Source organism: Acinonyx jubatus, chromosome X, assembly GCF_027475565.1.
Source record: "Acinonyx jubatus isolate Ajub_Pintada_27869175 chromosome X, VMU_Ajub_asm_v1.0, whole genome shotgun sequence".
Lineage (NCBI taxonomy): Eukaryota > Metazoa > Chordata > Mammalia > Carnivora > Felidae > Acinonyx > Acinonyx jubatus.
In genome coordinates, this window is record NC_069389.1 from 37,771,456 (window position 1) to 37,785,723 (window position 14,268).

The window sequence follows — 14,268 nt, forward strand, 5'->3', positions numbered from 1 at the left end:
GGCTCAGTCTAAGGTTAAGCGGCCAACTTCAGCTCGGGTCATGATCTCACGGTTCGTGAGTTCAAGCCCCGCGTTGGGCTCTGTGCTGGCAGGTCAGATCCTGGAGCCTGTTTCAGATTCTGTGTCTCCCTCTCTCTCTCTGCCCCTCCCCTGCTTGTGCTCTCTCTCTCTCTCTCTCTCCCTCTCAAAAATAAACACTAAAAAATATTTAAAAAATGAAATTAGCATGCAAAACAGATTAAAAATTTCAGTACTGTTAAGCACTAACCGCCACGTTACAGATTTTGGAAGTGAGGAAAACACCTTCTAAATTATAAAGACATGAGCTGAAGTCATCGCTTTTCCCACTGATAATTAAATCCCAACATAGCTTGAGATCACATCTTTTATTCACGAGCAAGGCTTTAGAAAACCACATTTTAGCCACGTAAGACAGATCTATTGTAGTACTAAAAGTGAATGCCGCTCAGTAGTAATAAACATTTCTGACAGATCGGAGGCAGACAGGACAGAGGCTGCATATCACAGCAAACCAAGAGCGTGTGGATGCTGGTTATGGGGCATGGCATGAACATACCCCATCTATCAGCAGACTATTTCTTCCACAGATGCCAGGGAACTGGTGATACTGGGAGTCATCATTTCTTGAGAAAGACACCCTTCCTTTGGAGAGCTAGCCCATTGGGAGATGCTGGACCCTCCTGCTTTTTTTCTTTAAAGTTAATTTATTTATTTTGAGAGAGGACAGAGAGAAAGAAAGAGAGAGAGAGAGAGAGAGAAAATGCAAGTGGGGGAGGGGAAGAGAGCGAGGGAGAGAGAGAGAATCCCAATCAGGCTCCATGCTGCCAGCGCAGAGCGTGATTCGGGGCTCTAACTCATGAACCATGAGATCATGACCCGCGCCAGTATCAAGAGTTGGACAGTTAACCGACTGAGCCACCCAGGTGTCCCTGGACCCTCCTGCTTTTATGAGTAGCTCCATTTCACCAGTTTCTTTATGTTTGTTTGTTTCATTGATTGTTTGTTTGTTTTTGAGAAAGAGAGTGCATGAGTGGGGAGAGGGGGAGAGAGAGAGAATCTTAAGCAGGTTCCATGCTTAGTTCGAAGTCCGACTCAAGGTTTCATCCCACGATCCTGGGATCATGATCTGAGCCAAAATCAAGAGGCAGACCCTCAACTGACTGAGCCACTCAGGTGTCCCTCGCCAGTTTCAATTTGAAACTGCTGGTTGCAACATAGTCAAATTCCTTAGCCAAATGGTATTAAAGCTGCCCATAAAACTGTCTTCCATTAACGTCCATGTAAAAAAATCTGATGAAACAAGGCACAAATGTACTATATATATGCGTGAACCATACTTTGCACTCGGGAACAGTAGTTATTGAAATAGGCAAGAGAGAGTAACATCCAAACGCCTACAGTACTGCCTACCAAGACAGAGGAGACAAATTTCTGAACGATATTCTTTGGCATGTAGTAGGAGATAGAACACTAGAGTTGTTATCAGTGATTCCAGAAATGGATATAGCCACCCAAAATGCTTTCACAGGTTAAAAATAAGAAAAATGAGGGGCGCTTGGGTGGCTCAGTCGATTGAGCATCCGACTTCGGCTCAGGTCACGATCTCGCGGTTGATGAGTTCGAGCCCCGCGAGGGGCTCTGGGCTGACAGCTTGTAGCCTGGAGCCTGCTTCGGATTCTGTGTCTCCCTCACTCTCTGTCCCTCCCCTGCTCATGCTCTGTCTCTCTCTGTCTTAAAAATAAATATAAACATTAAGCAAAAAAAAAAAAAAAAATGACATGCTAGCAGAGACATGGAGGTGGTGATGGTGGAGGACAAATATTTAGTTTTGGGAGGACTTCTTAGGTATCAGGTCTTTATCATTTATTATAATGCAGCTCCTCACTGGATATGACCACAGGAGGTCAAATTAGCACCTCTATCCACACTGAAAAAGACCTTCATGTAGCCTCATTAGCGTTTCAATTGTCCTGGCAGTGAGAATTAATTAGAGTAAGTCAGTATGTCAAATACATATACATATATGCATATGTATGCCATATTTTTAAGTGTACTGATATTTCTCATTTCTTCCAGTAGAGGTCAGAAAATAGCAATGCAGGAATATGAAAATCTATGAACCAAAGAATACGTAGCATGATTTTCTCTAGATAGGATCATGGAAGGGTTTTTAAGTTGTTGTCCTTTACCCACCTTTTCTAATTATATTTGTACTTTTGTGATAATTAAAACGCAATGGCATTTATTTGAAATTTCATAAGGAACACTGTCGGCATATGTATTTACCCTGTATCAAGTCAGGGATACTGATTAATTATTTGTATTTTTTTCTTAGCTGCACATAGATTATTTGAAATCGTCTAAGAAAGCAGCACGTCTGGCCATAGCCCTGAAAAATCATTTCACCGTAACATCGTTTCCTTTGTCTGGAAAAACCTAAAAGAGATCCTAGTGTTCTGGGAAGTCGAAGAAATCAGTCAGTGTGACCTACATTTAAAAGCAAGGAACCCGGGGCTCCTGGGTGGCTCAGTCAGTTGAGCGTCCGACTTTGGCTCAGGTCATCATCTCACAGTCCGTGAGTTCGAGCCCCGCATCGGGCTCTGTGCTCGCAGCTCAGAGCCTGGAGCCTGCTTCGGATTCTGTGTCTCCCTCTCTCTCTGCCCCTCCCCTGCTCATGCTCTCTCTCTGTCTCTCAAAAATAAAAAACATTTAAAAAAATAAAAATAAAAGCAAGGAACCCAATGAAAGATCTTTGCTAAGCTTGTGGATTGATGCTCAACAAATCGCACTATCACCATGCTACATTTTCATTTCTAATTCATGTGTCCCTTCTTCTGCTAGACACAGATGGAAAGCAAGGCGAAAAGGCTTATAAGACAAAATCTGAAGGTCAACCAAACATTTATGTAAAAATTAAGGAAATCTTTTACCCGCATGTAGATGTTTATTTCCTCTTTTATTAAATGACTCATAACGTATGGTCTGTTATTTGTCCTTCTTGATATTATCACTCACAAAGAATATCAGGGTGTCAACATTGTGAATATAAATCAAAACTGCCTGCCGCTAGTTTCTTCTGTCTTCTAAAGGGAGGATGTCTACCACGGAGGAGTATGTCTCTGTATTCTCACTTCCACCTACAAAGGCAAGTATGGAAGAGAGGAAAAGCTGAAGTTCAAAACCTCTAACAGTTCTTCTATGGGACTCCAGGATGGGGCCCAGAACAGGTGACTCTGTTGGTCAGAAAACAACAGTGACTTTTTGGACGAAGACAACGATGCCGGGAAAACAAGGATCAGGGAGATATGACAGGAGTCTGGAGACATCACCATGGTGGGTGACTTGGATGTACAGAGAAGTGTGGCCGGTAAGAAATCCCCGGGGGCTCACTGGTCTAATAGCTTATTAGAGTAACAATGTCCAATATTCGATCCTTAGCTGTTTGTTTCTGCAATTAAACCTCCCAGCCCCAGAACTCAAAACTTCAGTCAAGTGTGTCGCACACAAATGCTTGAGGTGGTCTGAAGAAAATCAAGATGAAGAGGTGAATTTGAACACAGGCTGGCATAAAGCGAAGGGAAGAGAAAGAGTCACAGGCCATAGGATGTGAATGAGCAGAGGCATCATGGAAGCAAGAACCATGAGCCACAAATGATCATGGGAATGGGAGACCCAGTCAACTCACAGAAATTTTGGGGAGATCAATGGAGGTTCCCCACAATAGATGGAATTTGGGACTTGAGCCACTTTTATGTAAATCACCAAAGAAGACTAACCTTTAATGATATGTAGAATACAATGACAAATTTCAAAATATTACGTTAGGCATACTACAAATACTCTTTACAACATGAAGTCTAGGGCAGCCTTTATAAAACTGTACTCAGGTTTTTGTATCACATGAAAGAACCCAGATATTTAAATAGAGGCACTTAATAAATCGACTGCATTTTTTTCTCTCTTGGTTTTGTGAAACGTTTTGCCAAATGGGCAATGCCGCTTTGTCAACAACCTTCCCAAATAGGTTAGAATTCTCATCTTAATTCTACTTTGGTGGCAGCGAAAACATTTTCACAATGGTTAAAATACACTTATAAAATACACATACATCATTGAGGACTACAGTAGATTCTCTGAGTGAAGGATCTGGAATTCATATATGGAAAGACCCATAGAGAAGTCTTCAAACCTTTCAAAGGCTGGCCCAGGCCTACCTTTACATGGTGGATGAGATGTTCCACTTCATTCACTTTGTAGGTCTCCAATCCCAGCTCCTTGGCTAATCTTAAGATTCGATTCTGAGTTGGCCCAACATAAGATCCTCCGAGGTCCACATATTTAACCTCTTGGTTCTGTTTTCCCAGGGAAAAAAAACCAGAAATAAATATTGGCGGAAATGTTCTTCCCAGATTAAAAAAAAAAAAAAAAAGAGCTCTGAAATCAACAAATGGGTATTTCACAGACCTTGAGGTGTATCCGTGGAAAATGGGATTCTATTTTCAACTGTACTTCGTTCATGTGACTTACCTGTCCTTAAACCATTCTGCAATTTAAAGCAAACTGGATTGAACTTTACTTTTTTTTTTTTTTAAGGTTTATTTATTCTTGAGGGAGAGAGAGACAGAGTGTGAGTGGGGGAAGGGCAGAGAGAGAGAGAGAGAGAGAGAGAGAGGGAGAGAGAGAGAGAGAGAGAGAGACAAAGAATCCAAAGCAGGTTCCAGGCTCTGGGCTGGCAGCACGGAGCCCGACATGGGGATCAAACTCATGAGCCGTGAGATTATGACTTGAGTCGAAGTCAGACGCTTAACCAACTGGGCCACCCAGGTGCCCCTGGATTGAATTTTAAATAGGCAGGAGACTTCTGAATGCCATCACTCACAATATATACCACCTCATGGTTTGTTTTCTAGTGCCTTGAATTTGTAAGCTATGAATCGTTGATGCATTTCTCTTTACTTGGTACTCCAGGCTAATTTTGAGCCACTTAATGCTAGAGAAAAACGAAGAAAGGAAATGATCACTTCTGTGGTTAATCCAGACATTTGAAAGATAGCATCAGGGAATATTTTGGCCATAATGTGAACCTTTGAAATTGCTCTCCTATGTTCATAAACAAGTTTTCCATATGGTTACAAATCAGTTTGGTTTCCAATGACGAAGGACCAATCTCTGAAGAAGTAACCACAAAAGCTCCCTATGTCTGAACATGTCCAGGCATAACCAGATACCTATCAGCCGGGACACCACAGAAGGTGTTTCTTGTTTTCTTTTGTTGTCTAGCTCCCCCTGTCCCCGAAGATAACATAACTTTCACAAAGGCGGGAATCTTTAGTTTATTTACTGATGTATTCCAAACACCTCCTTATTGGTGCAATAATTTATGGGGCATCATGAGGTAAGAAAAGAGACAGAAGCACATGTGGAAAAGGTAGCACATTGAGAAGCTGTGGAGAATGTTTCTTTTAGTAAGAGTCAAATGAAATTCAAGACTTCTAGAAAGGAGAAAAAAAAAAGACGCAGTAACTCCGCTTCCGTCCTACATTTCTCCATCCCATCCTTAATGTCTTACTTACCCTGATGGTGTAAGTCCTGCCTCCTACTCGGTCCCGGGCTTCCAGAACAACCACATTCAGGCCAGAGTCATGCAGAAGCTTGGCTGCCGCCATACCTGGGAGAAAATACAATCACCATCAAAGACCTCACAGGGATTCCGGGTAAGCGCCTCATGTTAACGTCGATGAGAAAAGCCCACGATGGCTCACACACATGGCCTACCGTTACGTGCACCTTACAGGTGGCTGGGGTTTCTCAATAGAGGCCCAGATTCCAAGAATGGGAAACCAACTGGTCTTTTCTAGCAAGAACAAAAGGGATTTCGTTTTTGGTAAATGTCTCAAATCTTAAAAACATCCTTGGTCACTGTATCAAAATGTCTATCTGACAGTACAAACGGAAACACAAGGCCACACTTAAATGCACAAGCCCCAGTCAACACCAGACCAAATGTAGCCGTTGACTTATTTCTCTTTTTTTTTCTTTTAATTTTAATTTTAGAAAGAGAGAGACAGACAGACAGACAGCAAGTGGCAGAGAGGGGCAGAGAAAGAGAGAGAGAATCCGAAGCAGCCCCTCTGAGGGGCTCGATCCCATGACCCCGGGATCATGACCTGAGCCAAAATCAAGAGTCGGACACGCAACCGACTGAGCCACCCAGGCCTCCCTAGGTGTAGTTTTTGACCTCGGAGATCTTAAAATCGTGCATCTTTAAAACCACCTTACATAGCTCAGTAAGATCTTTCGCAGACAGGAGAGCTCTGGAGCCCTTACCATGATGACTGAATTTCCTCAGTTCTAATTACCTTAATCATTTGCTTTCTGAGAACAAACAAAATCGAGGAAATGCCAAGACGCTGTGCATTACAGAGAAATGAAACTGGCTTCTATCTTGTCTTTCAAAAATAATAGTTCTGGGATTTTTAGACCCCGCTGGGTGCAAAGTAAAAGAGAGAGAGAGAGAGAAAGATTCCTATAAAAAGAGCTAATACTCATATCATACTCCCTACCATTTGAGACCCTGTTCTAAGTGTTTTTATATATTAATTCAGTGAATTCTCACAAAAACCCATTGAGAAAAGGCACTGTTGATCTTTCCATTTTATGGCCGAGGACACTGAAACACACAAGGTCTCACGTCGAGCCAGCAAAGCCAAGCCAGGCAGTTTCACTCCCGGGTCAGGATTCATAACCACACGCACTGTTTTCCACCGAGCCTCCCGGCCATTGTCTCCAGAGATGGCATCTTCCCATTTCTGCGCCGGGGGGAAATTACATTTCAAAAGATATTTTTTACTTTATTTGGATCAACACATTTTTAAAACACACTTGTATCTTGTGGTCCGATAAGAATCCATAAAACATAAAATATGAGCCCACCCGTAAAAGCCATAAAGAAAAGTCGGGGCTCTGTTCATTGTCTATCAGCTACCCCAAAAGAGGAAACCCATTTTTTTTTTTTTAGAAAAAAAGGCTGATCTGATCTGACATTTCATTATTGGAGTTAATCTGTCTTCCATGCCCTGTCCTTGGAGGCAGGAGGCTTTCAGCTGGTGGCAGAGTTAGAGTCCCAAAGTCCCCAACCACCCACGCAGTGCATACGGGATTGCACATCCTCATTTAGAAATATAAGGCTTGGATTTTTAACCCCAGTGCTAATTCGACCTCCATGAGGATAAAAAAAGGAGAAAACATTTCTATTTAGATAGAACGCAATTTCAAAATTGCAGACGATTCAATGCCATTTCTCTTATCAAGCATCAGTTCAGCAAATGAAATATGAAATAACACGCAGCCATAGTAACCGCTGTTATCAAGGAATTCAGACAGACCCGCTGAGCACGCCCGGGCTTAAACAAAAGGGTTCAGAATGAAATACAACATCACTCACACATGCTAGCATTTTCTGTTCCACAAAAGGCACTGTCTTTTGGTCTGTGCAGTTACCCAACAGTATCTGATGCTAAACACGAACAGTTATTAAAACAAGCCAGGGTCTTATCAAACCATTCAATAGACAGTTCTCTGTGCTTGTGTGCCTTAAAAAGTCATACCCAGAAACTTACAAAAATATCTTTAAACAGGGCAATACGAGGGTATGTGGTTGGAAATACCTCACAATTTGCTTAATATTCACCGTGGGGGGAGTGTGGAGGTGGGGTGTTCAATTGCTTGTCGGACATCAAGTGGCAAAAATGGATTTGGAAAATAATTGGTCCGATTATGGGTGGCTTAAAGAAGTCACTGTGGTTTAGGAGATGGGAATTTCAGAAGACTTAAGAAACGGAGGATTTGGGAGTCTGGTCAGGAGGCGATTAAGACTAAGAAGCAGCTCTCCAGGGGGCGCCTGGGTGGCTCTCAGTCGGTTAAGCATCCCACTTTGGCTCAGGTCATGATCTCATGGTCTGTGAGTTTGAGCCCTGCGTCAGGCACTGTGCTGACAGCTCAGAGCCTGGAACCTGCTTCGGATTCTGTGTCTCTCTCCGCCACTCCCCAGCTCACGCTCTGTCTTTCTCTCAATAAATAAATAAACGCTGAAAAAATTAAAAGTACAAAGCAATTATAAGCTCGCTCTTAAATGGGTTACAAAAGTTAAATATCCATGTATAAGAAAAACTGGCACTTTAAGATTCTTATATTTAGATGGACAGCGGAATGCTTTAAGATATTTCATGTGACTCACTGTAATGCAGTTACTGTATTTTTCATTTTTCCTCTTTGGTTCAAGGATAGTAGTTAAGAGTTCAGGTTTGGGGCTGAAATCTGACGCTGCTGTTTACTGATTGTGTAATCAACGGCAAGTCAGTGAATGTCTTTAAACCTCCATTTTTTCTTAAAAAAATTTTTTTTTCAGCACTGTGAAGATCAGATGAGCTTTGCTTATAAAGTGCCTCACACGGAATAAAATGAATGCTGTGTTTTATGACAGTGCCTGTTATTTTCTGTTTAAAAAGAAACTGCTGTAGTTTTTTAACGTGTCAGGAAATGATTGCTTAAGTGTTTAAACAGCGCCCATGACACTGTCTGGTGTTTTAGGGCAAATATATTTCTGCTACTTTCTGATTTGGGCTTTTTTTTTTCTTTTTTGCCCCTAGTATTGCATTTTAAAATCCCCAGACCTCCCAGAGAATGCACCATCCCTCATATTTTTGTTCTATGGCAAAATGCGTTTCAAGTTCCCCCAAATCGGCAGAGACATGAACTCTTGAGAAAGAGTCCTGTCATAGGCTGGACAGCTCTGTAGAGTTCATTGCTTGGCTTATTAATTCTTCCATCGGCTAAACTATCAGTCCTTTCCCCAGTCATCAGAGAGGAGTCCCTAGGAGTACTTCTTTTTTTTTTTAATTTTTTTTAATGTTTATTTTTGAGAGAGAGAAAAAGAGAGAGCATGAGCCAGGGAGGGGCAGAAAGAGAGGGAGACACAAAATCCGAAGCAGGCTCCAGGCTCCGAGCTGTCAGCACAGAGCCCGACGCGGGGCTCGAACCCACGGACCGTGAGATCATGACCCGAGCCAAAGTCCGATGCTTAATCGGCTGAGCCACCCAGGCAGGCAACCCTGCTTTGTGCTTTTAAAAAGTTAATTAAACCAGAACTTAATGCGCAGTATCAATTAATATTTCACAAACGGATTATCGCTGGCATATTCAGCAGCAGCTCCTCTGTGCCCTGCACAGGCTCCTGATAAGATCATCTCATTTGTAGACTCCAGATGGTGCAGGGTCCACGGTGTTTGGGCTCAAAGAGGCTTCCTTGGATGAATGACGAATAGCACAGCACAATGATGGACTGATGCCTAATTCCATGAAATTATAAAAACACTGTGTCTTTCTTCTCAGGTAGTTTACTTGGATAAGGTTTCACCAAAGTGATGACTGCCTTGACCATTTGCACACTTCGGTTTGGATTAGGCGTGCAAATGATTTTAAATATCTAAATATCAGTGGTGTGCAGCATTATTAGCATTCGATGCTTCCAGGTTTTTATGTGTCACGGAAAAACAACCCAGAAGTTGGATGATGTGAGGAGATGGTAAGATACGCAGTGCTGGTAACAGAAGGGGTGCTTCAAGGCGTTTTAGGAGCAGAGAAGGGGTTAGGATGCAGAGGGAAGAGAAAAAACACAATCACCTCTTGCCCCATGCTTTGCTTTGTCAATCTGGCTCACGTCCTTCGTATCAAAACCTGACACTTAACAAAACTTTTTCAGAGTTTTAAAACACAATGTTAATTGGGGCGCCTGGGTGGCTTAGTTGGTTAAGCATCTGACTCTTGATTTCGGCTCAGGTCATGATCTCAGTTTGTGACTTTGAGCCCCACGTCGGGCTCTGCGCTGACAGTGCGGAGCCTGCTTGGGATTCTCTCTCTCCCTCTCTCTCTGCCCCCTCCCTCGCTCACGTGCACGCTCTCTCGCTTTCAAAATAAATAAGACATAAACATTTAAAAAATGTTTATTAATAAAATGCAAAGTTAATTGTTTTGAAAACATTATGAACCATCAATACTTCAATACCACGGGAGGACTTTTTCTCAGTTTAAAGGCACTCCCCCACCAAAAAAAGTATCACGCTAACCAAAACTGACAAAAAAATTTACTGTACCTCAAAGCATCTCTAACCTTATAACCTTGGTAAAAGATACAAGCATTTCCCCAAGAGGGATGAAAGGCAAAAATATGAAAATAGCCTTCAACACCTCTGTCACTTCTGACAAAGAAAAGGCTTTATGAGAAAATTCTGGAAACAACCAAGTGACCCTCAGATCAAAGAAGTGAGATTCTTTAATGTCTCTAAAGAGAATGCCTTTTAGCTATTTAACGCAAATACACACACACACACAAAAGGTCTGGGTTAAGGAGAAAAATATCCCCTTTGTGAAATAAACTCATTAAAGGAAAATGGTATTTGTAGGTGGAACTCAGTTGTTAATTGCTGAACTTTTCAACACAGAGACGCAGGTAAAGATACCACAAAACAGCCAACATTTTGAGCACTGAGTGTATGCCAGCTTCTACTCTAAGTGTTTTACATGTAAGAATTTGTTTATCCTCTCAACAACTCTATGAAGTGGGTAGATGTAGAAAGTGAAGCACAGAGAGGCCCAGTAACATGCCCGAGGTCTCACAGCTACCAAGGGACTGAGTCAACATTCAAACGCAGGCGCTCTGACTTCAGATAACAAACATGCCCAGCAGCCTTCCTCATACTAAACCGTGAAACACTGAAAGCCTTCCATTAAACATCACAGGCCACTGCCAGCACATTCCATGCCTTTGTGTAAATTACAAGAAGAGGCACGCGCCTGGCAGGTAAAGTTCAAAATGGCGTCCTTCCTTTCGGGTGAAATGCAGCACCCACTGGTCCAAGTGGCTTGGGCCGGCAAAATGTGGGCTGGATCGCATCCCCTCTTTGACTGCATCAGCCGGGCGAGCTTGTGCAGGGCACTGCCTGAAGAGACTGCGCTGTGGCCTTGAAACTCAGAAAACTTATTTCCTGAATGATAAGAATTTAATTATCTGTTCTTTGTCTCCCCCGTGCCAGTACACGGTTGGCCCTTACGTGATTGTTGAATGGATTCATTTACTACCCTTCCACAAAGATGACATTTAATTACTTAGGCAATAAATAAATAAATAAATAAATAAATAAATGGCGGCGATGGCATCTGTGTAAACAGGGTGTATTTAATATGGTATAAGACACCAAAATATTTGCACACGCTGAAACTGATTTGCTCTGGTGACACCGGAAATGGTAAAGGACACCTTGGACTTTTTCAAAGGGAAGGAGCTGGAAAGAAAGCCAGCCAACTGATAATATTAACCACCTTACATTTGTACAGCATTGCAGATTTCTGTATTCACGCCCATTCAGTCCTTAACAATGACCTGTGAGGCCGGCATTATTGTTCCTATTTTTTGCTCAGCCTCATACAACCAGCTACGGCAGAGGTAGATCTAAAATCCAGTTCTGTTTCTTGGCCCGATGTATTTCTCACTAGTCCCACTACTTCCTATAACATACAGGGCCTATGTTTAAAAAATTCTGTTTTTTTTTTTTAACATGGCCTATGTTTAAAAATTTCTCTAGGGATGCCAAATTTTAAAATTAGAATCTATCTTTATTAGTTTTCTTGGAAAGGCTACATGGATAAAAATCACCTGCAGCTTGTCATGCCGAAAGCCCTGAGACCCTATCATTACAGGACGATCTGAAAGCTTCTAGATCAATGCAGTGCCCTCAAGGTCACCTCCACTGAACTATTCCTTAAGAAGTGCTTTGGCCAAATAGCTCCTTCTCCTTAAGTACAGACCGACTCGTCTTTCCTGACAATGCACCACTCGCCACTTTTTGGAAAAGAGAGACCAAGCTACCGAAAGTCACTAAGAAGCAAAGTCTAGATTTAAGCTATTCACGTCTTGCTTGCAAATGCGAAACAGATTCCAAGCTTTCTTGGAAGCCCTTTGCTCTGTTTTCCCTAAGACCGTCAAAACATATCAGAAAAACAAATGGCAATAGTTTATAAAATAAAAGAGACTTTTACTGAAGCCTCGGACCATAGGATGATTTATGCTCTTGAAAAGGATAAAAGACACCAAGCATTCCTGAGTTGCCATAGAAACCTTTCTCCACATGATACTAGAATAAGATTGCTTCCAGGGCTTTTGAGAGTATGTCTAAAGCCATAAAAATGGTTTCTTCATCATGCTTTATATATATATAAATGATTACAATTTCCTAAAATGTCAGCAATCACGGTAAGTCTTATTCCAGAACCAAGTTTTTGTTTTTACCCTTTGTTGTTGGAAAAGAGTGGGAGAGCTTTTGTAATATTGTAATTGGGGCAGACAAACTTTATTTTCACGTTACCTCAGTATGGAGTCCCATGAAAAAAACAATGCAAACCCAGAAGTTACAGCTTTGTCACAGTTTCTTTAAATGAAGAATGTAACACACAAACTTGTTATAAAAAAATAAATGTTTCATTCACTGGCCTCAAATCCTTTTGGAAATTCCATGGAATGTGTATAAATAAGGAGACAAAGAGTACATTTATGTGATGAGCACCGAGTCATGTGCAGAATTGTTCAATCATGATAAGGTACATCTGAAACTAATAGAACCCCATATATTAATTATACTGGAATTCAAATCAATCGATCAATCAGTAGTAAGAAGTCAATAATTATAGAATCTTTACTACGTTATAATAGTTGGTGGGGTATCTGGGTGGCTCAGTCAGTTAAGCGTCAGGCTCTTGATCTCGGTTCAGGTCATGATCTCACAGTTAGTGAGATCGAGCCCTGTGTCAGGCTCTACGCTGACAACACTGAGACTGCTTGGGATTCTCTCTCTCCCTCTCTCTTTGCCCCTCCCTGGCTCTCTCGCTCTCTCAAAATAAATAAATAAACTTAAAAAAATAGGTTATAATAACTGGGATCCCAACAATCATTATTACCAAGAACGTAATTCTCAGATGAAGAAGACATTAGCAGAAAACAAAGAGTTAAATTTGCTTAGCCTCAAATGTTGAAAATAGTGCTATAGAAACAATAATTACTACTAGAAATCCTAGACATCGGTCGAAGAGCAATTTTCCTGAGATACATCCAATCATTAGGAGAGAAATTAAATACTAAAAAACCCTGTTTTGGAAGTATCGTAGGATGGTAATCATAGGATGCCATGATAGTTTCCTCGACTGTACTTGGAGGATGAAATACCTCATTGCTGTGACACAGGCCCTCTTATGGAATCCCAGCATGAGTTTTAGAATCACAAACATTTTTTCAGGTAGGATATAAAATTGGAGCGCTATCATTCCCCCTTAGGCTCACACACACCCTAGATCTTAGTCTCTGAAAGAGCTGGGGTGTTACAAATGCCCTGAAGAGGGCCAGAGGCCTGCTGTAGATTGCCTTGAATATTTCTCCATGTAAACATCTTTTTTCACCAAAAATGAAATGACGAATTTTAGGAATTCTGGAAGGAGAGGATAAAATGTGGGCACAGCCAAGGAAAAGAAATCTGGGTGAGATGTAACAAGTAACCAGAAGAAATGAAATTACAAAGGACTCATTCATCTATGCCAAAGTCTGCCCCTCCCTCCATCTTCTGGGAGCCTAGTGTGGAGCTCAGCCCAGGAGCTTTACTTTGTCCTCCCCTGAAACACTTCTGTGAGCCAAAGCCCAAGGCAGTTAACAGTGTGCAATGACCAGAGTAGAAGGAAAATGTCGCCGGATTCAAGGACAAGGGCAGAACACCGCCATTTTGTAGAAAAAGCTCTATAGCTAATAGGCCACAGTCTGGCTATGTGACCTTGGAGGCCCTGACGTTCAGGGCCTCACTTTCTTCATCTGTGATTAATTTTGGCCCCTCCCATTCTGTGACAATCTAAATGAGACAGGACAATGCTTTTAAATAAAGCTGAGATCTCATAACCCCCAAAGCATCTAGTCTAAAGACTGCCCTGTGCCACATGAAATTTAGGTGACATCAATAGGTGTTAGTAAAAGAACGCTGATTTTTGTGGGACAAGGAAGTGCTGATTGAAACGAAGCTGGCTTGTGCTCACTTTGGCAGGCACATATACTAACATGGGAATAATACAGAGAAGATTAGCAACGCCGCTGGGCAAATTTGTGAACAAAGCTGGTTAAGGATAGGTGTGCTGAGGTCTTTGGGACAAAAGGTCCCG

The 14,268-nt window shown here is 41.8% G+C and overlaps 1 protein-coding gene across 1 annotated transcript in view; it reads right to left on the reverse strand.

Annotated features, from left to right (window-relative positions):
- The window catches only part of MAOB (monoamine oxidase B), a 112,475-nt gene that overhangs the window by 63,703 nt on the left and 34,504 nt on the right, over window positions 1-14,268 (reverse strand). Inside the window, exons 2-3 of the mRNA XM_027054174.2 lie at window positions 5,595-5,689; window positions 4,236-4,373 (exon numbers count right to left, since the gene is read on the reverse strand). Coding sequence (XP_026909975.1) covers window positions 4,236-4,373; window positions 5,595-5,689 — 233 coding nt within the window. The remainder of the gene's footprint in view (window positions 1-4,235; window positions 4,374-5,594; window positions 5,690-14,268) is intronic.